Source organism: Chiloscyllium punctatum, chromosome 19 (genome assembly GCF_047496795.1).
Source record: "Chiloscyllium punctatum isolate Juve2018m chromosome 19, sChiPun1.3, whole genome shotgun sequence".
Taxonomy (NCBI): Eukaryota; Metazoa; Chordata; class Chondrichthyes; order Orectolobiformes; family Hemiscylliidae; genus Chiloscyllium; species Chiloscyllium punctatum.
Window position 1 is genome coordinate 47,648,463 of NC_092757.1, and position 26,001 is coordinate 47,674,463.

The 26,001-nt window shown below is 40.7% G+C and overlaps 1 protein-coding gene across 1 annotated transcript in view; it reads left to right on the forward strand.

Annotated features, from left to right (window-relative positions):
- Positions 1-26,001, forward strand: part of eif4h (eukaryotic translation initiation factor 4h) — a 52,289-nt gene that overhangs the window by 11,441 nt on the left and 14,847 nt on the right. The window contains exon 2 of the mRNA XM_072589334.1: positions 19,698-19,876. Within this exon, the coding sequence (XP_072445435.1) occupies positions 19,698-19,876 (179 nt within the window). The remainder of the gene's footprint in view (positions 1-19,697; positions 19,877-26,001) is intronic.

Below are 26,001 nucleotides of genomic sequence, written 5' to 3' on the forward strand. Positions count from 1 at the left end.
TCAGATAATCTTGGAAATGAATATGTTTATTTTTAGTTCAACATTTTATTGTTGGCTGAATCCTAATTTACATTGAAGGCTGTTACCATTATTCATAGAATACTGCTCTTTGAATTATAAATAAAGCATGATTTAACTGAAATAACCACTTTGAGAAGAGTAATGTTCTGATTTTCCTGATTTTAATTCTGCTCTGATATCTTCTGGTCTCATGATCAAGGTTCAAGTTTTTGAGCTTATGACATTATGCAGTCCATCCCGACTGTGCAACACAAATCAACTGTAGGCTTAGTTCATAAAGACTATGTATAAAATCAAAATTATTTTATTTTGTATATTGTAAGCTTTGTGGCAGTTCCTTTTGTATAAAAGCATCGAATATATTTAGGACAAAATGTCTTCTGTAAATGTTGAAGAATAAAAATCGATGATACAGCAGTGGTATCTTGTCAATATTACAGTTTTGTGAGCACTTGATCAATTGCTGCTGTATTTGTTTACTCGACCATCATCAAAGCAGTAGAAAGAGTCATCAATGGCACCTTTTCATCAGTAATCTGATCACAGATTCTGCGTGTGGATTCGACCAAGGCTGTGAGACATCTGACTTGTTCCAACCTTGACCCAGATTGGAGGAGAGAACTGAAATGCAGTGGTATGGTGAGATGAGAGCACTTGCCCTAAACATCAAGACAATATTGAGTATGGCATCAAAGAACCTTAGTTAAATTGAAGTCAGAAGGAATTCATAGGTGGGGAACTCTCAATTGACTGGACTCATACTTAGCATGAAGGGAAATGGTTGTGATTGTTGCAGGCCACTGTTCTCGGGTGCATTGCTGTCAGTGTTCTTCAGACTAGTGTTCTAGATCCAGTCGCCTTCGGCTGTTTCATCAATGAACCTCCGCCCGCTGTAAGTCAGAAGTTTATGGATAATTGCAGTTTTCAATTTCATTTATAACTCCTCAGAGCGTGATGCAGCCTAAATAGCAGATAACACTTGTACCCTGTAAATATTACCTACAATAAGACATAATCTAACCATCTACCCATTACTTTATGGAATTCCCTACCATCAACATCCTGAGAGTTACCTTTGACCTGAAGCACAATTGGACCAGCTACATAAATACTGTGGTTACAAGAGCAAGTCAGAGGCTGCGTATTGAGTGATAAGTATCAGATGTCCTAATTCTGCAAAGCCTGGCCTCCACCTGGAAGACTCCAGTCATATACTTCAGTCTTGCCTGGATTTTTGCTGTTCCAAAAACACTTGAGAACCTTAGCATAATCCAGGGGGAAATTTAGTACTAACCAGGGGATACCGTGCCTACTACCAGTAAATTGTGACTGTAATGTGCAAGTTACAAGATGCCCAAGCAACTTGATTAACTTTTTTTTTGACAGCACATTCCACGATTATGGCCCCAACACTCTGAAGGGCATTGGGTAAGTGGGAACCTGCAACTTCTCCACATATCACATCATCCTGACATGGAAATATATCACTGTTCCATCATTGTTGTTGAGTCAAAATCATGGAATTCCCTTCCAAATAGTTCTCTCAAACTCTTGGCACCGTGTGGCCGACAACCCACCAGCACCATCTCAAGTACAGTTAGATGTGGGCACCAAAGGCCAGCTGTGGTAACAATGCTCACATCCTATGAACAAAGAACAAATAATGCTTTTCATTGTGGTAGCAGTCACTGGTATAAACCTTGCTCAGAAATGGTGCTCAAAGGTTCAGCTATTCAAGTTGTTTTAATTAAGAAAAAAAAGATTAGAGTACGTTCAAATTTTCCATGAGTCTGGTGGTTTCAAAATTCTCACCTCATGTCTCAAAAAGATACAAAACTTGACTTTTGTCATAAACGACACCATCTTGTTTCTTGAAGGCAAGGTAACTTGGTTAAGTAAGGTCTGTTCTTTGTCATAAAATTACACTCCTTGCAACTGTAACTTTGGATCATCCAAAGCCAAGTTTCCAAGCCAACCTCATCAATTCATAATATTTTTTACTTTACAACTGCTGTCAGTAACCTCATTCAGCTGCTGTTTCTGCTTCCCTAGCAGTTGCAGTATTTTTTTCTTGTCAAAGCTATGCCTCTCTGCTTTTATATATCTTCCTTTTAACCCCTCCTCTGTTGATCTAGTAACTATCTTCGAAAGAGTTTGTTTTTTACTGTGATCCTAATCATGGTTATCAACTTCCATTTGTTGCGCCATCTTTTTCCTACCCATCTGACCTACATTATGTCTGTCCCTGCACATTCAATAAGATTCTTCACTGACCGGACACCAACTCTGGACCAGATAGTTTCCCTTCAGTTGCCTTAAACATGGGTGCCCTCTGGTCATTTCTCTCACAACAATTGTAACTTCAAAATTCCTATTGTTGAATTCTGCTCGTAGAAGATACCCAATTAAGTGAACAGACCTGGATTCCAGTTCAAATTATTGAACTGTGATTATTACTCTCTCTAAGATAGTAATGTTGCTGGTTAAACAGCCCAATAGGACCATTGGAAAATCTTCATTCTGCTGTGATGAACAAAGAGATGTAGAACTCCAGCTGCAACTTTTGTAGATAATGCATTTTCAATAGTTCGGCCTTTGACCAACTGGATAAGATAGGAATACAGGAACAGGAGAAGACCATTCAATTCCTGGAGCCTGCTTCATCATTTGAGATTGTAGACCATCATCTACGTCACTGTTATTTTCCCATACAGACCCCATATTGCTTCATGTCACTATAATGAGCAATCTATTGATCTTTGTGTCGAACATATCGGATACCTATCACCCAAGGGAGATGTCATTATATTCAGTCAGAGGTCACACCACACCAGGTTAAAGTCCAACAAGTTTACTTGAAATCACAAGCTTTCAGTGTATTGCTCCTTTGTCAGGTGACTTATTAACTGATCAAAGGATATAGAAGTAGCAAAAGGTATAAATATGACTTGAAATTGACTGGAACAGAGCCATGAAGAGGGTTAAGCAAAAGGAAAGTGTTACATTTTGCAGGAAATTAAGCAGAAGAGGTTATTTTTGTTCTTTTCTGTTTGTAAGCTGTCATAGTGTCCTTTACAATGTTAATGACAGTGCAGTTGTCTAAAACAAACAAATATTCTCATTCTATGGAGTATGAAACTCGTCCATCACAATGGAACAACCAGTGGGGAGCACTACTCACTCCACTGATGTAGGAACTTCGGGATTGCTCAATGAAAATCATAGAATTGTTATGATGAGAAGGAATTGTGCCTACCCCAACTCTCCAAATGAGTATTATGGCTTTGTGTCATTCTCTTGTCTTTTACCTGTAACCTTACACATTGCTGATTGATAAACTTTCTAATCAATGTGTTCCGAGATTTTGTTATACAACTCTGAAGCAGGTGAAACTTGAACCCAGGCTTCCCGGCTCAAATGTAGGGACACTACCATTGTGCCACAAAACCCCACATTGTTTCTATTCAAATAATTATCTAATGCCTCGATTGAACGTCTCTCCACTGTATTTCCAAGGCACGGCATTCCAAAGCCTAATTATTCATTGTAAAAAAAATTTTTTCTCAAATCATATTTGTTTCTTTTATAAATCACTTTAAATCTGTGCCCCCTTGTTCTTTATCCTTATGCACTTGCAAATGGTGTTTCTCTGATTACTCTATTCAGACCCCTCAGGGTTTTGTAAACTGCTATCAAATCTCTTTGACTTCTCTTCAAGGTAAACACTCCATATAACTCACTAACCACCATTCTGGTGGTCTTATGAAGCAAGTAGAATTAATGATTTGATAAATATTAGCAAAAAGTCTCTAATTAGTCTGCCAACAATCAGAAATATCACAAGAAAAATCTCAGTAGTGGAGAGCTTTGACATTGTAATGTCCAAAGGCACACTTTTCTTCCTAAGCAAACTACACCCATCATGTATCAAATTACTTTCATGCTTTATTCAAAATCTTGGAAAGGGTATTCTTGAAAATTCCATCTAAATTGTATTTGCATAAGTGACCCTATTCTGAATGTTGCAACATTTAAAAAAGACTTGCTTCTCAATAATAACGAATTGAAGAATGAATGGCATGACTAGCACAAAAAAGTGCTGCCGACAAAAGTTTTAAAAGGCCTCCAAAAATAATTAATTCCCAACAGGAGTCAGACTCCACAGCCTTTGGCTCATTTCTGAGTCTGTAGGTTTGCATGTCATATCAGAGCCATAATTGTCGTATTATTACCAGGAACTGCCATGACCTTATATACCAGCCCTAAATGGTAGAGATTGGAATAATTCCAAATAAAATAATATTAAAAATTTTTCAAATTGCATTAAATGGTTGCTTCAGGGCAACAGAGAACTTGACTTAGCTTTGTTCAGTATAATGATGGATTGTTGGATATTATCCTGATTGTGGAGAAGTGGAACTTAAATTGTCTTTCTGCAAACTGCTGGGTGTTTACAAATTTATAATGATGAGCGACATTCATTCATCATTCTAATATCACCCGATTTTCTATAAATTTCTCAACAGATATATCTTATAAAAACAAAGATGTAATGTCAGGCACTAGTCTCTAAGTAGCTAACTAAATGCATTGTATCATTATTTTCTGTTAAAAGAAAATTTTCTTGAAGTTCAGCCTCTGACATCACACTTCTAACCTTTTAACTTTGTTCTTATACTCAATCTGCAATTTTAGAATTAATAAATTAGAGCTTCAAATTTCTGTCAAAGGTCTTTGATTATGTGCTAATTTGCATCTGCTACTGTTTTGCATCCCACAGATCAACATGTCCCTTACCTGGGTGAGGAGAGTTAGTCTACTTCTTGGTTTTTGTGTCATCGTATGCCTGTTATTTTCAGCCTACACCACTGTCTGCAAGCACTGTGATAATGAGAGCCAAATGTCTAAGTTTTTCCCTGTCATTACATAGCCTGTCCAATGGCTTTTTCTGATCCATGCTATCTCATGGCAATAAGGAAAGCTTCAAAAGGATTTGGCTCCCAGGCCCATTCTTGCAACCAAGAACCAAACGCTCAGGTTCTGAGGAAGGGTCACTCAACCTGAAACTTTAACTCTGATCTCTGTCCACAGATGCTGCCAGACCTGCTGAGCTTTTCCAGCAATTTCTATTTTTGTTTCTGATTTACAGCATCTGCAGTTCTTTCGCTTTTTAACCAAGCTATCAGCTTTGGTGAGTAGCTTCCCTGCCTGTGGGCATCTTGGAAGAGTTTAAGGCTGAGGGAGTAAATCCTAACATAAATATGAAGCCATACCTTAAGCTGAAGCCTGTTCTGACAAAGAGTCACTAGATTCGAAAGCATTTACTCTGCTTCTGTCCCCACAGTTGCTGTCAGATCTGCTGAATTTCTTCAGCAATTTCAGTTTTTGTTTCAGATGTCCAGCATCTGTAGTTCTTTGTTCTATTTACCCAAAGGGTGAATGATGTCTAAATATGTAACCTTCCTGGCAATTCATGCAAAGGAGCCAGTGCAAAATGTCATGTTTTGCATTCCTTTGGACTGAGCCAGGGTGATTGATTAAAGGACCCTGACATTTGGGCAGTCTGGTGTCTATACATTTTGTCCATGCCTAAACTCTGAAAAGAGCTGTCCTGTTTTCCCATGAACATTAACAAAACCTGGGTGACCGCAGTTATGTTTGAGAAATTGTAGATGTTAACTTAAAATTTGCATGAACAAGATAAAATGTATGAAGCCTGTTGATGACCTAATGATTAGAAAGGTCACTGGTTTTAATGTGTTTCTCTGTTTTGCTAAAGGAATGTGTGTGCTTAAAGTGCTGTAAATTCAGCAGTGATAAAACTATCACAGTGTATGACTGAAGTACTGTTTAAAGCACACAGGTAATCAGTTGTGATAATGTGGGCAATTTTTCAATTCAAGTATTTGATTAGAGTTGGGCTGTGTTAAATATCATGATTAGATTACACAAAAACTGCAAGGAAATAGCTAATATAAGCCGCCTAAATAAGCTGGTCAAAGTTCGTTAAAAGAGCTCAAGAGATAAGCCTCTTTCCAGGGACACAGAAGCAATCTTGATGAGCAATTAATCAGACTAGCCTGGGAAAATATGACACATTTGTGATGTTTGCCAGTGGTCAAAGTGATCATTTGCTGGAGACTGGATAGTGTCAAGGTTTGAACTCACAGCCTTGTCAGTGTGGAAGGAATATGATGAAAACTTGCCTTACAGCGTAGTTAGCTAGATTAAGGAGTCATTTAATCAGTAGCTGGGAGTTGGGTTAGAGCAGACTGATCACCTGTTTTGGTCTAGATCTCAGACAAGTCCATGTAAACCAGTTCACTTGTGATTATAAGGATTGTAATAAGCATTGTAAGGATAAGGTTTTTTTGCAGTTTTTGTTTGGTGTCATTTGCAATAATAAAGAACATTAGATACATACCATTGTTAGAACTGCCTTGGCTTATTGATACCCAGAGCAGACCCAGACAATCAGGTAAAGTGGGATTAAAAGCCGAACAAATCCAGAAGGGTGCTGCAGGATCTCATTAAGGGAGGGAGGGACCATTGTGTCCCACTGGTCAAACATCTTCCAACTGTTAACCAACCTGCATTCTGCTTCAGTGGCTGCCTAGGGATTAGAGTCTCTGCTTATCAATGGTTGGAATCTACCATGCAGGGAAAAGTCTTCTCAGCTCATTGTCTCCCACTGCACCTGATGGAGTGGATTCTGCCATGGCAAGTTGCAGTGGAGTGGGGTTACAGAGTTGACCACCACAAACACAAACCATTATCTGTCTGATGAGATGGGGGGATATCACCACTCTGCCACAATTTTAACTTTCTTGTGCCATTAGTTATCCACAAAATTGCTAGGTCCTTTTTAGTTATTTGTTATGCATCAGTGATTTTTGTCAATCAGTGTTAACTCAGTGTCCTGAGATTTATTATTCAATGTGGAAACAATATAAGTTTAGTTTAAACAGATTATTCAGTGCAATCTTCATCCCCTGGAACTTCTTTGTGAAGACTTCGTTCATCTGATATCTTCATGATCTGATTTGACATCTGCATTAGGTAAATTGTTCTGCTTATATATTTGATGTTTTGTTGTCTGACTTTTTTTTTCCATTCTGGTTTAGTGGTGCTGGAAGAGCACAGCAGTTCAGGCAGCATCCAAGTCGCTTCGAAATCGACGTTTCGGGCAGAAGCCCTTCATCAGGAATAAAGGCAGTGAGCCTGAAGCGTGGAGAGATAAGCTAGAGGAGGGTGGGGGTGGGGAGAGAGTAGCATAGAGTACAATGGGTGAGTGGGGGAGGGGATGAAGGTGATAGGTCAAGGAGGAGAGGGTGGAGTGGATAGGTGGAAAAGAAGATAGGCAGGTAGGACAAGTCCGGACAAGTTATGGGGAAGCAAATGTGGCTGTGGTAGCGAGTTTGTTTCACAACATGGTTGAAGAGCTTCAGGGCAGAGGAACTGACCTGGGAGTTGCAGTGGGAGAGTGACTCCCTGAGATTCTTGTAGAGAGAGGAGGAAAACTTTTTCAAGGCTGGCATCCTTGCAAGAGGATTCGCAGTAGGGTTTTACCTCTTTTTTTTCCATTTCCAAGGGAAAGAATTCCCATTTTCTCTTCTGTGTCAGTGATTTCTCACCCTTCATCAATCACAATTGTAATATTGGTGAAACCCAGCAGGTCTGACCGAATCTGTTCAGAGAAAGCAGAGTTAACGTTTTGAGTTCAGTGACCCTTCTTTCTGAATCTCTTCTTGAATTTCTGTTTTTGTTTCAGATTTCAAGCATTTGCAGTTTGATGCTTTATTATAATATAATATTGTTTTGCTGATTGTTCCAATCAATGAGCAGCAATTATCATTTCTCTTGCAATGTAATAGATGAAACCTTGTAATCCCACTAAACCCCTTGGCAATGAAAATCACAATTTCTTTTATTTCTTGAAGGAAGCACAATTGCTATGCATGTGATTTGATTGGATTTGATTTATTATTGTCACATGTGCCTAAGTATGGTGAAAAGTTTTGTTTTGTATGCAGTACAGATCATGACACATAAAGATCATAGGGTGATTGAACACAGCAAAGAATACAAAGTTACGGCTGCATAGGAGGTGCACAAAAGCAAGATCAACATTAGGTTTGAAATTTTAGAAATCTAGTCAGAAGTCTATTAACAGTGGGGAAGTAGCTATTTTTGAAATCTGTTAGTATGTACGTTTAACCAGGGTGTGAGGGGCCTTTGATGATGTTGACTGCCTTTCCGAGGTGTCGAGAACTGTAGATGGAGTCAATGAATGGAAGTTTGTCTTTCGTGAAGGATTAGGCTGTGTTCACAATTCTCTGTAGTTTCTTATAGTCCTGAGCATAGCAATTGCCATACCAAGCTGTAATGCATCCACACAGAATGCTTTCTGTGGTGCAACTATAAAAGTTGGTGAGAATCCTTATGGACAGGCCAAATTTCTTTAGCTTGCTGAGGAAGAAGAAACACTGTGCCTTCTTGACCATTGCATCAATGTGGGTGGTCCAGGACAGATTGTGGTGATTGTTACCGTAGGAAGTTGATGCTCTAGGAACTTCCTAGGAAGTTGATGCTCTCAACCCTCTCCACCTCAGCTCCCTTCTCCTTTCTTCCTGAAGTTGATAATGAAAAATCTTTAGTTTTGTTGACATTGAGGGAGAGATTGTTATCTTTCCTCCATGCTATCAAGCACTCTATCTTTTTCCTGTATTCTGTCTCATCATTGTTTGGTATCCAGTCTACAATAGTGGTCTCAATAGCAAACTTGTAGATGGCGTTTGGACGAAATTTCACAACACAGTCATGAGTGTATAGGGAGTACAGTAGGAAGATGAGTACGCATCCTTGTGTGGTGCCAGTACTGAGGATTGTTGTCGAGGAGGTGCTGTTGCTTATCATCACTGATTGTAGTTTGTGGATCAGGAAGCTGAGGATCTAGTTGCAGAGGGCAGAGCAGAGACCTAGGTTTCAGAGTTTGGAGATTAGTTTGGTTGGGGTTATAGTGTTGAAGACTGAGCTGTAATCAATACGCCTGAAGTAGGTAACCTTATTATCCAGATGTGCCAGGGATGAGTGTTGGGCTAGGGATATGGTGTCTGCTGTGGAACTCTTGTGCTAGTGACAAATTGCAAGGGTTTGACACAGGCTAGGAGGCTAGAAATGAAGCACTTCATAATTATGGAGGTCAGAGCTGCTGGGTGGTGGTAGTTGAGGCACGTTGCATGTGTTTTCTTTGGTATCGGATGATGGTGGTCTTGAAGCAGGTGCAGACTTCAGATTATAGCAAGGAGAGGTTAAAGATATCGGTGAATGCTCCTGCATGCTGGCCCACACAGGATCTGAGTGCATGGCCGGGGATTCCACCTGGAGCAGTCATTTTCAGTGTGTCCACTCTAATGAAGGCTGTTCCAACTTCTGCAGCAGTGACTGAAGGAACAGATGTATCTGAAGGTGTCAGGGCAGGTGACACCGTTTCAGTAACTGCTCAAGCGTAAAAAGTATTGAGCATATTAAGAGGACATGGGTTTTTGTCTGCTATTCTGTTCTGCTTCATTTTATAGCACACAGGTGGTGGGTGTCCGATTGGTTAGTTTGGGTCTCGAACCTTAGTCCAGTATTGCTTCTTGGCATCTCTAATGACCTCACAGAGGTTGTATCTGGATTTCCTGGAAAGGTCCAGGTCGTCTGAGTTGAACACCGCATGCAGGTCTTCAGTAGGCAACATATTTCCCGGTTCATCTGTGGTTTCCAGTTTTGGAACATATGGAATGACTTCTTTAACCTTTTAGAAGCCTAGGCATTGGTTGTCATCTCACCTTCAATTGAGCATGGAGCATTTGCTGACAATCTTAGCCTCACTTCCTCCTTTTGTTTTCAGTTTTGGTTTCACAGAATCAAAGGAGTGTTATGTTGCAGGAGGAGGCCATTCAACCCATCTTGTCGCCCTGGCTCTTCAAATGGGCATCATTACCTACTATCAATCTCCTAACTTTTCCCCTTAACCCTGCATGTTGTTTCTATTTAAATAATAATTTTACCCCTCAATTGAACCTACCTCCACCACACTTCCAAGTAGTGCATTCCATATCATAACTGCGTGTAAAAGGTTTTCTTTTGACAATCACTTTAAATCTCTGCCCTCTCCTTGTTCATTTTACAAGTGGGCAGTTTTACCATCTTCCACCCTACTCACAGGTTTGAAAACCTCTATTAGATCTCCTCTTAGCCTTCTTCTCTCCAAAGAAAACAATCCCTCCTTATTTAATCTATCCTTATAACTGAAATTCCTTATCCCTGAAACCATTCTTTTAAATTACTTCTGTATTCTCTCCAATGTGTTCACATACCTTCTACAATGTGGCACCCAGAATGGTACACTTAGCTCATCTGAGGTTTAACGTGTGTTTTATATAAGTTCAATATCACCTCCTTGTCTTGTACTCTATGCCCCTGTTAGTAATACAGAGGATACTAAATGCTTTATTGACTATTCTTTCTCCTTGTCCTCCCACCTTTAATCTGTGCATTTACATACAGACAGGGTGCAGTTATGGCAACTGCTCTGCCCAGGACTGTAAGAAACTATGGAAAGTTGTGAACACAGCCCAGTAGGACTCCCTAATCGTACCGGCCTAAAGTTAGAGACCCAAACCAACTAAATAGACACCCACCGCCTGTGGTAAGGTCTACATGACATAATGAGCTATAAAATGAAGTCTGTCTGCTCCTAAATCCCGTTCAGAATTGTAACCCATATTTTCTAATGTCTTTCAATTTTGCAAAAACGCATCGCCTCACACTTCTCTGCTTTGAAGCTCAATGACGACTTATCCTCCCACTCCGCCAACTTGTAAATGTCCTTTAGGAGTGCTGCACAGTCCTCAGTTTACAATTCTTTTAGGTTTTGTGCTACATCACCTGTTTTGATTTATTGTTGTCACATGTACCTAAGTACAGTGAAAAGTTTTGATTTGTAGGCAGTACAGGCAGATCATAATATACAAGGACATACAGACCATAGGCTGTTAAAAGAAAGCAAAGCATTTAAGATGATGGCTGCAGAGAAGGTACACAAAAACAAGATCAACATTACATTTGAAATTTGAGAGGTCCATTCAGCAGTCTAATAATAGCAGGGAAAAAGTTGTTGTTGAATTGTTGATATGTGTGTTTAAGCTTTTGTATTTTCTGCTTGATGGTAGAGGTCGGAAGAGAGTTTAACAGGGGTGGGAGGAGTCTTTGATGATGTTGTCTATCTTTCTGTGGCAACGCAAAGTGTAGATGGAGTCCATGGATGTTGGCTTGCTGTCTGGGCTGTGTGTGCAACTTTCTGTAGTTTCTTACGGAGCTGGGCAGTTTGCCATATCTGCACCCAAATAGAATGCTTTCTACACTTTTTAGATTGTATCTAAACGTTGATGAGAGTCCTTATGGACATGCCAAATTTCCTTAGCCTCCTGAGGAAGAAGAGGCATTGTTGTATTTTCTTGACTGTCAAATCCATGTTGGAGGTCCAGAGCAGTTTGTTGGTGATTGTCACTCCAAGGAAATCAACACTCTCGCCACTCCACCTCAGCTTCATTGATGTCGAAAGGGGTGTGCCCTCCTTTCTTCTTGAAGTCAATGATCAGCTCTTTAGTTTAGTTGCATTGAGGGAGACATTATTATCCTTGAGTCATGGCAGCAAACATTCTATCTCCTTCCTGTGTTCTAACTCATCATCCTGCCTAAAATGGTGGCTCATTAGCAAACTTGTAGATGGCATGTGGATGAATTCTGGCCTCACAGTCATGAGTGTATGGGGAATATGGTGGGGCTGCGTACACATCCTTGTTGGGCGCCAGTGTTGAGGATTATCGTGGAGGAGGTGTTGGTGTCTATCTTCACTGATTGCAGTCTATGGTTCAGGAAGCCAAGGATCCAGTTGCAGAGAGCAAAGCGGAGATCTAGGTCTCAGACTTTGGAGATTAGTTTTGTTGCGATTATAGTGTTGAAGGAAGAGCTGTAGTCACTAAGTAGAAGCTTGACATAGATACTCTTATTATCCAGATGTTCCAGGGACGAGTGTAGGGCTAGGGAAATGGTGTCTGCCAGGGACCTGTTGTGCTGGTAGGCAAATTGCAAGGAATCGAAGCAGACTGGTAGGCTAGAATTGATGTGAGCCATGACTAACCTCTTGAAGCACTTTGTAATTATGGAGATCAGAGCCACTGAGCAGTAGTCATTGAGGCATATTGCATGTGTTTTCTTTGGTACCAGGATGATGATGGTCTTCTTGAAGAGGTGGCAACTTCAGATTGTAGTAAAGAGAGGTTAAAGATGTCAGCGAATATTCCTGCCAGGCTGGTCCACACAGGATCTGAGTGCACGGCTGGTGACTCCATCTGAATTAGTCACTTTCCTCAGGTTCACGCTCAAGAAGGTCAACCTGACATCTGTAACTGATGGGACAGGTGTATCTGGGGCTATCGGGACAGATGACACCATTCCAATGGCATGCTGCTTGAATGGAGTGTAAAAAGCAAGAGAGGGTTATGTTTTTGTCACCTTTTCTGTTCTGCTTCATTTTGTACCCTGTTATGTTGTGTAGGCCTTGCCACTGGTGGTGGGTGTCCATATGGTTAGCTTGTGCCTCTAACTTGGTCCAGTACTGCCTCTAATGGCTTGTGGAGGTTGTATCTAGACTTCCTGTAAAGGTCTGGGTCTAGGTCCCCTGCACATCGAAATATAGATCATTAACATAAATCAGGAAAAGCAAGGGCCCCAATACCCAACCCTGGCGACCTCTACTCCAAAATATTCTCTAGCCCAAACAAAAATCCATTCGTGACTACTCTGTTTCTAATCTCTCAGCTAATTTTGTATCCATCTTGCTATCGTCCCTTATATTTTTTATTTCCAAGTAAATTCTTATATCCCCTGTCTTAACCTTTACCAATATACATCAGTTCAGTTCTTGTGTATTTTTGAAGGTTGTGTAGAGTTCACAGAAGCTATGATGAATGCCTTGTAACAGACCCGATGCTCCCTAAGGCTCATGGTAACCCTAAACCACATCTGATCAAACCATGGCAGATGCGAATATGTGATACACAGATGGAAAATTATGATGTATATCTGTGATCAGCAAAACAGACAATGAAATATATAAAGACTGATTGCATAATTTTCAACCAAATGGAGATCTCATAGTGATATACTCTGCTATTCTTGACACCGTTGGCTAGTTGAACCACCTGAATGTGTGATTACAATTATTGCTGTACATCTCCAACAGCCATAAGAGGGACAGACTGCTAAAGCAGCCATCTGAAAACTGTTAACTCTCCAAAACTTAAAGTTTTGTTGGAAAAAAAAGATTTGATTACTCAAATTGGGGAGACTGCTAAATCGGTTTAGTTGCAATCCCAGCTTGAATATGAGAATATTCAATTCATCTTAAGCCTTCAATCTCAGTCCGTTGCAACTTTTCTTATTAGTTGTGCATGTATAAAAATAAAAATCAGGGTCCTTTTGGAATAATATTCCCTTTAGAAAAATCTAATTTGTTAATATATTGTGGTCTTTTAAATCCTAAGGACTATTTCAATGGTATCACATTGGCCAGTAGGGATCATTGGCAAGGTGAATATCCTATTGCTTTACTTGTGTGGTGCATGATGCATAAATTTGTGTGAATTATTTTTAGTCAACCCATTTAAACATGTTATGACACCGCTCAATGGCAAATGATTTCAGGAACTTGCATCTCCTGGTCCAGTGATACAGACCCTATCATTGTATCAGATGTCCCTTTCAGCTGCATATACATATGTATTTAATTGACCTGTTCAAGCACGTCTGGGGCAAGTGGGACTGCAATCCAGAGCCTTCAAGGCAACCTAATTGTTCCAATTTTATTGGCTGAAATAGACAAGATGAAAGGGCTTTTCAACACATCTATTTTGGGCCACTAATACTGACAGCATAGTCATTGCTCATTGATTTTATGCCACATGTAGAAAGTTTTGTGCACGCGCACCTTGCTGGTAACAAATATGGTGGCAACCCAAATAAGCAGAATGAATACGAGTGGATGGGACAGAAGGACATCACTGGCAGGGGGTACTTGTATGCACATTTTGCACGTGCATACTGACAACATTTTTGGGGAGTCGGCAGACATACCCTTGATTATATGAGCCATCAAAAACTATGTAACTGAAAAGTCTATGCTGTCAGCTGTAAAATGAACAACATCACACTGTTGATGTTTCAATTGATAATTCTTGGCCCAATAGCACAACCTTCTAAAAATGAATTGGAGAATTGAACAGATAGAATACAAATGGGTAAGAGAGTTTGGTACATTTTCTATTCATTCTGAAATGATAATGAAGATGTGTAGTGCAGGCAGTTGAACAAAAGAACAGCAAGAACATTAAGTCATGGGACAGTTTTCATCTGAATCATGCTGGTACCAGAGTCCTAGTGAATCGCATAACTAGGGCTGTAGACAGGCCTTTAAACTAAATGGAGGGATGGGGTGGGGGTGGGGTTCTGTTATAGGGGAAATTAGAAAACTCAACTTAAAGGAATAGGTAAGGTGCAGTTTAGTGATGTTACCAGACAATAAAACTGAGGGAAGAGCAGGTGAATATGTTTATGCACCAAGGAATTATAAAAAAAGTAGGGAAATTTAACAGTGGAACAAATTTAAAAGTTTTGTATATAAATGCATGAAGCATTCTAAACAATCAATGAGTTAATAGCGCAAATAGAAACAAATGGGTACGATTTAGTAGTGATTACTGAGACATGGTTACAAGGAGATCAGGTCTGGAATTGATTATCTTGGGGTACTCAGCATTTCAGAAAGATAGACTGAAAGGAGGTGGTGTGACCTTGCTGGTGAAGGAAAGGATCAGTGCTGCAATGAGAAATTGCATGAGCATGGGAAATCAAGATGTGTAATCAGTCTGGCAGAAATAAGAAATAGCAAAGGGAAGAAGTACTTAGTAGGAGTAATCTATCGGTTCCCAAGCAGTGATTCTACAGTGGGACACTGTATAAACCAGGAAATATTAGAGACTTGCAAGAAAATTACAGCAATAATCATGGGTGATTTTAACATGCACATAGATTGGAAGAATTAAGTTGGCAAGAGTAGCCTGGAGGCAGAGTTCATTGAATGTATTAGAGTTTGCTTCTTGGAGTAGCATGTTGTGGAACCAACCAGAGAGCAGGCTACTCTGGATTTGGTCTTGTGTAATGAGGAGAGATTAATTGATGCCATCATAGTTAAGGATCCTCAGTGGAGTAGTGATATGATAGAATTCAATATTCAGTTTGGAGGTGAGAAAGTGGAGTCTCTCAGTAGTATTCTGGAATCAAAGAAAAGAAATTATATAGGTATGAGGACAGATTTGGGCAGGAAGGCTAAATGGTAAGACAGTGGAAGAGCAATGGCAGATATTTAAGGAACTGCTCAATTCCTCACAATTAAATATATCCCAATGAGAAAGAAAGATGGTAAGGGGAGGGGTGGGGGGATAGAAACATCCATGGTTGAACAAGGTGGTCAAGGGCAATAAAGTCAAAAACTAAGGTATACCATATTGCAAAGGCCAGTGACAGGATGGACGATCAGGAAAATTTCAAACATAAACAAAGGGATACCAAAACATTAATAAAAAGAGCTGAGGTAAATTATAAAAGAAAACCAGTGCAAAATATCAAAAAGGACAGCAAAAACTTCTGTAGGTATATAAAATGGAAGAGAGTTGCTAAAGTGAATATTCATCCCTTGGAAGATGAAACTGGAGATTTAATAGTGGGGAACACTGAGATGGCAGAGAAGCTGAATCAATACTTTGCCTCAGTTTTCATGGTGGAGGACAATAGTACCTTTCCTGCTGGGATGGGCAAGTCAGAGGCAATATTCAAAGGGTAGCTACTCATACATACTGCCAATTTCTGCGACAAGGATGTTTACCTCCAATCAAGAATGTCCAAGGTGTCCTTTAAATCTTCTACTGTCACAGAGAAGGAAAGTATAGGCTTATAAAGTAAAAGAATATAGCAGCATTGTAGTGTAGCTGTTTAGATAAGGATTCCCCAAATGGAAGGAAGGGACTGAGACTGTACAAACACCAAAAAAAAGTAGCAAAAGGGTAAAAAAAATCATAAAAATGTAAAATTTTTGGTGTTTTTATTTAAATACATATAGTATTCAGAAGAACATGAATTAATGGTACAAATAGAGATGTTAATGGGTATGATCTTACAGTCATTACAAAGACATCATTACAAGAATATCAAAGCAAGGAACTAAATATCCAGAGGTGTGAGACTTTTGGAAAGGACAGGCAGGAAGGAAAGAATGGTAGGGTGACTTTGTTAGTATGGGATGGAAAAAATGAAATAGCAAGAAATGATGTTGAATTGTAAAATGTAGAATCTGTTTCAGAGGAGAAGGGGAGGAATAAGAAATAAGAAGGGGAGGAAGATGTTTGTAAGAGTAGTCTATAGGCCCCCTTCAGTAATTATATTGTAGGACAGGGGATAAATAAGGAGATCATGAAATTGTGTAAAAAAAACGACTGTGTGTTAATCTTGAGTGACTTTAATCTTCACATAAATTGACAGAAAATCAAATTGGTAGCCATGAATTTATAGTGTATTCTGGATAGTCTCCTCGGACAATATGTTGCGGATCCAATCAGGAATCAGACAGTTTTTGATTTGTTAATATGTAATGAGACAGATTTGACAAATTATGTCATGGGAAAAGATCCCATGGAAGACAGCAACCATAACATGACAGAATTTAACATTCCGTTTGAAAGGGAGAAACGTGGACCAGAAACAACTGTGTTAAATTGAAATAACAGTAATTACAAAGGAATGAGGACAGTCTTGGCTAGAGTAGCTTGGGAAAGATGTTTTAACAGCAAAGACAGTTAATGAACAATGATGGATGTCTAAGAAAATAGTTCATGACTGACAATGAAATGTGGAGGAACAATTGTTGGAAACAACTATGGCTAAACTAACCTGGGAAATTCAGGATAATATCGAATTGAAAGAAAAAAATAATACTATGTGGTGGAAATTAGTAGTAAACCAGAGAACTGGAAATGTTTAAAAAACAACAAAAATGATCAAAAAATTGAAGAAGAAAAGAAACTTTGATGGTAAACTGTTAAGTAACAAAAAGAGATAATAAGAGTCAGTTTATGTATATAAAAAGAAAGAGGAGACCAAAGTGAACATAGGCCTTTTAGCAAAGGAGACTGTGGAAATAATAATGCGGAACTAGTAAATGGTAGAGGAGTCGAATAAATACTTTGCATCAGTCTTCACAGTAGAAGATAATAGCAGTATTTTACAAATAGTAAATAATCAAGGGGCAGGAGAGATAGTAAGTACAGTAGCAAGCACTTGATACAAGTTATAGGGAAACTGTTGGAACTAAAGATGAAGAAGTCACCTGGCCATGTTAGGATATTAAAAGAAATAGCTAAGAGATTAGATTACTTACAGTGTGGAAACAGGCCCTTCGGCCCAACAAGTCCACACCGACCCGCCCCCACCCAGACCCATTTCCCTACATATACCCCTTCACTTAACACTACAGGCAATTTAGCATGGCCAATTCACCTAACCTGCACATCTTTGGACTGTGGGAGGAAACCGGATCACCCGGAGGAAACCCACGCAGACACGGGGAGAATGTGCAAACTCCACACAGTCAGTCGCCTGAGGCGAGAATTGAACCCAGGTCTCTGGCGCTGTGAGGCAGCAGTGCCACTGTGCCAGATGTTGGATGCTCTATTAGTAATTGTTCAAGTATCCTTAGATTCTGTAAATATCCTGGAGGATTGGAAAACTACCAATGTAACAGCTTTATTTTTAAAGGAAGGAGGAAAAAATAACAGTAAACTGTAGATTAGTTAGTTGAACATCTGTCATTGGTAAATATTAAGGTTTATTATTAAGGATTTATTAGCAGTGCATTAAGAGGTAAACAATATAATTAAGCATGACCTCATTCTTTGTGGAAGTAACAAACAAGATAGATAAAGGGGAGCAAATAGATGTAACAGTTTTGGACTTTCAAAAGGCATTTGAAAGATGCCACATATGAGGTTACCGAGGAAGGTGATTTTGGAGGTAGCGCATTAGCATGGCCCGAGGATTGGTTAGCTAACAGAAAACAGAGAGTTGTAATAAAGGCAGCATTTTCAGGATGGCACCCTGTAACTCGTGATGTGCTACAGGGGTCAGAGGTGATACCACAATTATTCGCAATGTATATTATTGACTTTGAGTGAAGTGAATGTCCTATAGCTAAGTTAGTGGATGACACAAAAATAGATGGGAAGGTAATTGGTGTTACAGTGGTGGTCTGCAGTCTGTAGAAGGATATAGATGGTAAATAAGTGGGCAAAGTTTTGACACATGGCATATAATGTGGGAAAACGTGAGGTTATGCACTTTGGCATGAAGAATAGAGGAGCTAAATGTTATTCAAATGGAGAAGGACTGCAGACAGCTACATAAGAATTTGGATATCTTTGTGTATGAATCACAAAATGTTAGCCTACAAGTTCAGTGTGCAGCTGCTCTAATCACCCACCTGGTGATTGGTGATGCTATACCAATGACGGCATTGACATTTGGTTCCGGTTCTCAGTGCCATGGATGTGTCTAAAAGGCTCCTGTGACCAGAGTGAAAATTGGAGAGAAGAATGCTGAAGGAGAAGTTGAGTAGGTTTGGCCTGTACTCATTGGAGTTTAAAAAATGAAGGGAGATCTTATCAGGATTCTCAGGGGTCTTGACAGATTTGAGATATTGTTTCCCTTGTGAGAGAGTCTAAGAGGGCATAATTTCAGAAAAAGGAGTTGCACATTTATAACAGAGATGAGGAGGATTTTCTTTGATTAGAGGTGGGGAATCTATGGAATTCTTTACTGTAGAGGGTTGTTGAGGCTCGGTCATTAAGTACATTGAAGGCTAAACTCGACAGATCGATAAGGGAATCAGGAAAAAGCAGGAAAGTAGAGTTGAGGATTATCAGATCAGCCATGAAGGGTGGAGCAGTCTAGATGGACTGAATGATCTATTTCTGCTGCTGTGTTTTATGGTCATCATTATGGTGTTATGTGCATGGGTGGCACAGTGTCCTCAAAGCGCCTGGGACCTGGGTTCAATTCCAGCCTCAGGCAACTGCCTGTGTGGAGTTTGTACATTCTCCCCATGTCTGCGTGGGTTTCCTGCAGGTGATCTGGTTTCCTCCCATAGTCCAAAGATGCGCAGGTTAGGTGGATTGACAATGCTAAATTGCCCGTCGTGTCCAGGGATGTGCAGGCTAGGTGGATTAGCCATGCTAAGATGCCAATAATGACCAGGGATGTGCAGGCTCAGTGGATTAGTCATGGGAAGTATAGGTTATGGGGATGGGTTGGGTCTGGGTGGGATGCTCTTCAGAGGGTCAGTGTGGACTTGATGGGCTGAATGGGCTGCTTCCACACTGTAGGGATTATATTCTTTGATAAGTACTGAAATCTGATTTTGCTGATGCTAAATGTGTGGAAAAAGACTGGTGGTAAAGATTTGAGAATTCAAAGTCGAGAAGTTGACATTTTGCTTCTAATAATATTTTCTATTGTTTCAGAAGATCTCGTGTCACTAGTCCTCGAAAACAGAAGGAATTACCCACAGAACCCCCTTTCACAGCCTACGTAGGAAATTTACCTTTTAATACTGTGCAGGGAGACATTGATGCCATCTTTAAGGAGTTAAGTGTAAGGAGCGTTCGACTAGTCAGAGACAAAGAAACAGACAAGTTCAAAGGTATAGTACAAATCAAGTTTTGTCTTTTATTTTTATGTGAATGCATATAGTATCTTTGTTTTGTAAACATGTGATTTAGCTGTCCGCTTTTAAAGATCTATATTCTTTAATCTATATTGCTCTTGTTTCCTGTCCTATAAACTACACAAATGATTTTCAATCAATTTTGATGAACATTACAAAAGTTTCTGAATTCTCTTATTAATTCACAATTTGATTGCAAATGTTTGCATTTAGAAACAAAATCTTTAGATTTTCAATGTTGTTGGAGACATTGATTCGAAAATTATGCTATGAAAGTATTATCATTGTCCCAACTATGCAGCTATACTGCCACAATCAGATTCGAATATAGTGAGTATAGTTCATCTCTCTGCACACTTTAATGCATTTACTTAAAGTTCCAGTTAAATATTGCAAGTGTTCTTACACTTTTTTTTCCATAAGCTTCTGGGACAGTTAGATTAGATTACTTACAGTGTGGAAACAGGCCCTTCGGCCCAACAAGTCCACACCGCCCCGCCGCAGCGTAACCCACCCATACCCCTACATCTACATCTACCCCTTACCTAACACTATGGGCAATTTAGCATGGCCAATTCACCTGGCCTGCACATCTTTGGACTGTGGGAGGAAACTGGAGCACCCGGAGGAAACCCACGCAGACACGGGGAGAACGTGCAAACTCCACACAGTCAGTCGCCTGAGGCGGGAATTGAACCCGGGTCTCAGGCGCTGTGAGGCAGCAGTGCTAACCACTGTGCCACTGTGCCACCGTTGCTTTGGTTATGTTATAAATTCTGATAGCAAGCATTTGTTGTCAGTATTCATAAACACTAAGACTTGGAAATTCTGCTCACACTAATTGTTAACTCTTGGAATAATCACAGTAAATCCTGCTATCATCTGGGACTGAATTTCTGGGTCCCTTTGAATTTGTTGATGATGGAAGATGGGGCCGGAATACCCCATTGTCAGCTGGTGTGGTTACCTGACCCCATACTTGCTACCTGCCATTTTCATCAAGGCAATTTGCCCCACAATTTACTCACACAAGGCAAGCAGCCAATTAGGCTTATTAAAAGCTTTAACCATGGTTGGAGAGGCCAACAAGGATCTTCTAGTCAGCCTCCGGTTTCTCAACATAATGGAGGACAGTTATAGAGTCATAGAGTCAAAGTCCAACCCATCCATGCCAACCAGATATCCCAACCCAATCTAGTCCCATCAATCATATCCCTCCAATTCATATACCCATCCAGACGCCTCTTAAATATTGCAATTGAACCAGCCTCCACCACTTCATCTGGAGCTCATTCCATAGGTAAAAACAAGGACTGCAGACACTGGAAACCATATTCTAGATTAGAGTGGTGCTGGAAAAGCACAACAGTTCGGACAGCATCCGAGGAGCAGGAAAATCGAAAATCAGAAACCCTGATGAAGGGCTTTTGCCCGAAACGTCAATTTTCCTGCTCCTCGGATGCTGCCAGAACTGCTGTGCTTTTCCAACACCACTCTAATCTAGAAGTTCATTCCATACACGTACCACCCTCTGTATGAAAAAGTTGCCCCTTAGGTCTCTTTTATATCTTTCCCCTCTCACCCTAAACCTATGCCTTCTAGTTATGGACTCCCCACCCCAGGGAAAAGACTTTGTCTATTTACCCTATCCATGCCCCTTATAATTTTGTAAACCCCTATAAGGTCACCCCTAAGCCTCCGACGCTCCAGGGAAAACAGCCCCAGCCTGTTCAGCCTCTCCCTGTAGCTCAGATCCTCCAACCTTGGCAACATCCTTGTAAATCTTTTCTGAACCCTTTCAAGTTTTCATAACATCTTTCCGATAGGAAGGAGACCAGAATTGCATGCAATATTCCAACAGTGGCCGAACGAATGTCCTGTACAGCCGCAACATGACCTCACAACTTCTGTACTCCATATTCTGACCAATAAAAGAAAGCATACCAAATGCCTTCTTCACTATCCTATCTACCTGCGACTCCACTTTCAAAGAGCTATGAACCTGCACTCCAAGGTCTCTTTGTTCAGCAACACTGCCTAGGACCTTACCATCAAGTGTATAAGTCCTGCTAAGGTTTGCTTTCCCAAAATGCAGCACCTCGCATTTAGCTGAATTAAACTCCATTTGCCACTTCTCAGCCCATTGGCCCATCTGGTCAAGATCCTATTGTAATCTGAGGTATTCTTCTTCACTGTCCACTACACCTCATCTGCAAACTTACTAACTATACCTCTTATGCTTGTATCCAAATTATTTATATTCATGAGAAAAAGTAGAGGACCTAGCACCGATCCTTGTGGCATTCCACTGGTCACAGGCCTCCAGTCTGAAAGACAACCCTCTACCACCACCCTCTGTCTTCTACCTTTGAGCCAGTTCTGTATCCAAATGGCTAGTTCTCCCTGTATTCCATGAGATCTAACCTTGCTAATCGGTCTCCCATGCGGTACCTTGTCGAACGCCTTACTGAAGTCCATATAGATCACATCTACTGCTCTGCCCTCATCAATCCTCTTTGTTACTACTTCAAAAAACTCAATCAAGTTTGTAAGACATGATTTCCCATGCACAAAGCCATGTTGACTATCCCGAATCAGTCCTTGCTTTTCCAAATTCATATACTTCCTGTCTCTCAGGATTCCCTCCAACAACTTGCCCACCACCAACGTCAGGCTCACTGGTCTATATTCTCTGGTTTGTCCTTACCACCCTTCTTAAACAGTGGCACCACGTTAGCTAATGTCCAGTCTTCTGGCACCTCGCCTGTGACTATTGATGATACAAATATCTCTGCAAGAGGCCCAGCAATCACTTCTCTAGCTTCCCAGAGTTCGAGGGTACACCTGATCAGGTCCTGGCGATTTATCCACCTTTATGCGTTTCAAGACATCCAGCACTTCCTCCTCTGTAATGTGGACATTTTGCAAGGTGTCACCATGTATTTCCCTACAGTCGATATCTTTCATATCCTTTTCCACAGTAAACACTGATGCAAAGTACTCGTTTAGTATCCCCCCCCCCCCATTTTCTGCGGCTTCACACAAAGGCTGCCTTGCTGATCTTTGAGGGGCTCTACTCTCTCCCTTTTGTCCTTAATGTATTTGTAAAACCCTTTGGATTCTCCTTAATTCTATTTTCCAAAACTATCTCATGTCCCCATTTTGCCCTCATGATTTTCCTCTTAAGTATACTCCTACTGCCTTTCTACTCTTCTAAGGATTCACTTGATCTATCCTGTCTATACCTTACATATGCATCCTTCTTTTTCTTAACCAAACCCTCAATTTCTTTAGTCATCCAGCATTCCCTATACCTACCAGCCTTCCCTTTCACCCTGACAGGAATATACTTTCTCTGGACTTTCATTATCTCATTTCTGAAGGCTTCCTATTTTCCAGCCGTCCCTTTGCCTGCGAACATCTGCCCCCAATCAGCCTTCGAAAGTTCCTGCCTAATATCGTCAAAATTGGTCTTTCTCCAATTTAAAACTTCAACTTTTAGATCTGGTCTATCCTTTTCCATCACTATTTTAAAACTAATAGAATTAGGGTCGCTGGCCCCAAAGTGCTCCCCCACTGATACTTCAGTCACCTGCCCTGCCTTATTTCCCAAGAGTAGGTCAAGTTTTGCACCTTCTCTAGTAGGTACATCCACATACTGAATCAGAAAATGTTCTTGTTCATACTTAACAAATTCCTCTTCATCTAACCCCTTAACACTATGGTGGTCCCAGTCTATGTTTGGAAAGTTAAAATCCCCTACCATAACCACCCTATTATTCTTACAGATTGCTGAGATCTCCTTACAAGTTTGTTTCTCAATTTCCTTCTGACTATTGGGGGGTCTACAATACAATCCCAATAAGGTGATCATCCCTTTCTTATTTCTCAGTTCCACCCAAATAACTTCCCTGGATGTACTTCCAGGAATATCCTCCCTCAGCACAGCTGTAATGCTATCCCTTATCGAAAACGCTACTCCCCCTCCTCTCTTGCCTCCCTTTCCATCCTTCCTGAAGCATTTGTATCCTGAAACATTAAGCTGCCAGTCCTGCCCATCCCTGAGCCATGTTTCTGTAATTGCTATGATATCCCAGTCCCATGTTCCTAACCATGCGCTGAGTTCATCTGCCTTCCCTGTTGGGCCACTTGCATTGAAATAAATGCAGTTTAATTTATTAGTCCTACCTTGTCCCTGCCTGTCCTGTTCTCTGAGAACAGTTCTGTTCTCAATTGTACCAGTCTCAGATTGATCGCTTTCCTCACTATCTCCCCTGGGTCCCACCCCCTCCACCTTACTAGTTTAAATCCTCCCAAGCAGTTCGAGCAAATTTTCTTGCCAGTATATTAGTTCCCTTCCAATTTAGGTGCAATCCGTCCTTCTTGTACAGGCCACTTCTACCCCAGAAGAGATTCCAGTAATCCAAAAGTGTGAATCCTTTCCCCGTACACCAACTCCTCAGCCATGTATTCATCTGCTCTATCCTCCTATTCCTGCCCTCACTAGCTCGTAGCACCGGGAGTAATCCAGATATTACTACTTTGAGAACCTCCTTTTTAAATTCCTGCCTAACTCTCTGTAATCTCCCTTCAGAATCTCAACCTTTTCCCTTCCTATGTCATTGGCTCCACTGTGGACAATGACCTCCTTGCTGGGCCCTCTCCCCCGTGAGAACATTCTGCACCCTCTCTGAGATATCCTTGATCCTGGCACCAGGGAAGCAACACACCATTCTGATATTTTTGCTGCTGGCCACAGAAACGTCTGTCTGTACCTCAGACTAGAGAATCCCCTAACACAATTGATCTCTTGGAACCCGATATACTCCTCATTGCATTAGAACCAGTCTCAATACCAAAAACTTGGCTGTTCGTGCTACATTCCCCTGAGAATCCATCACCCCCTACATTTTCCAAAACAGCATACCTGTTTGAAATGGGTATTGCCACAAAAGACTCCCACACTAGCTGCCTACCTCTCTTACCTTTCCTGGAGTTAACCCATCTATGTGACTGTGTCTGAGACTTTCCCTTCCTTCCTATAACTGCCATTCATCACACACATTGCTATTGCAAATTCCTCATTGCTTCTATCTGTCTCTCCAACCAATCCATTCGATCCTAAAAAGTAACTGTTTTCCTCTAGAAATAAATCAGGAATGTGGTAACCGTTCTGGCTTCCTTTGCCTGGGGGCAGGCTCCCAGCTGGGACCCACCCTCTAGCAGCATCTTCAGACCCTCCCCACAGAGAGATTCTCTTCCCCCTTATCCTCACATTGATCATTTAGTTACTGAATGTGTTTTTACTTGAAGCTTTTAAATGTTGGCAAGAAGGCCTCCCTTTGAAGTACCCTCATTGTTACTTAAATTTTACTGCAGCATGCTGATTTTCTCAAACTGGAAGTCCTCTGTCTCTGCAGCCTCATGAGCCTTTCTACTGCTTTTAATTGGACAGGAAATCTGCTCTATTTGACCTTAGGGAATGCTTCCCTGAATATCCTAAAAAGTAACTGTTTTCCTCTGGGAACGAGTGAAGAATGAAGTAACAGTTCTAGCTTCTTTCCTTCGAGGGAAAATCCAACCCCAATGTTTGCTTTTCCAGCAACGCTCACTGACTAGCAGCAGTCAACAGAGAGGCCATGGTTAGCTCCATGCCTTTTACCACCATTGTAGCTGAAAACCATCTTGTCACAAACCAGAGATCAATTCTTGGGCCTAGTTCCCTGGTCCGTTTGGTTCGATTTCTAAATAGATCACTCACTGAGTCTTTAGGGAAACTGACTATGGAATTTTAAGTTTTTAGATTAGAGTGGTGCTGGAAAAACGTAGCAGGTCAGGCAGCATCCGAGGAGCAGGAAAATCGATGTTTCGGGCAAAAGCCCTTGCCCAAAATGTCGATTTTTCCTGCTTCTTGGATGCTGCCTGACCTGCTGTGCTTTTCCAGCACCACTCTAATCTAAACTCTGGTTTCTAGCATTTGTAGTCCTCATTTTGCCAGAGAATTTTAAGGCAATCCAATCTGACCATTGCAATTACCAATTGAACCATTGAGATATAAAGCTGGAAAGATCCTAATTCAGACTTTTAGTTCAAAATGAGAC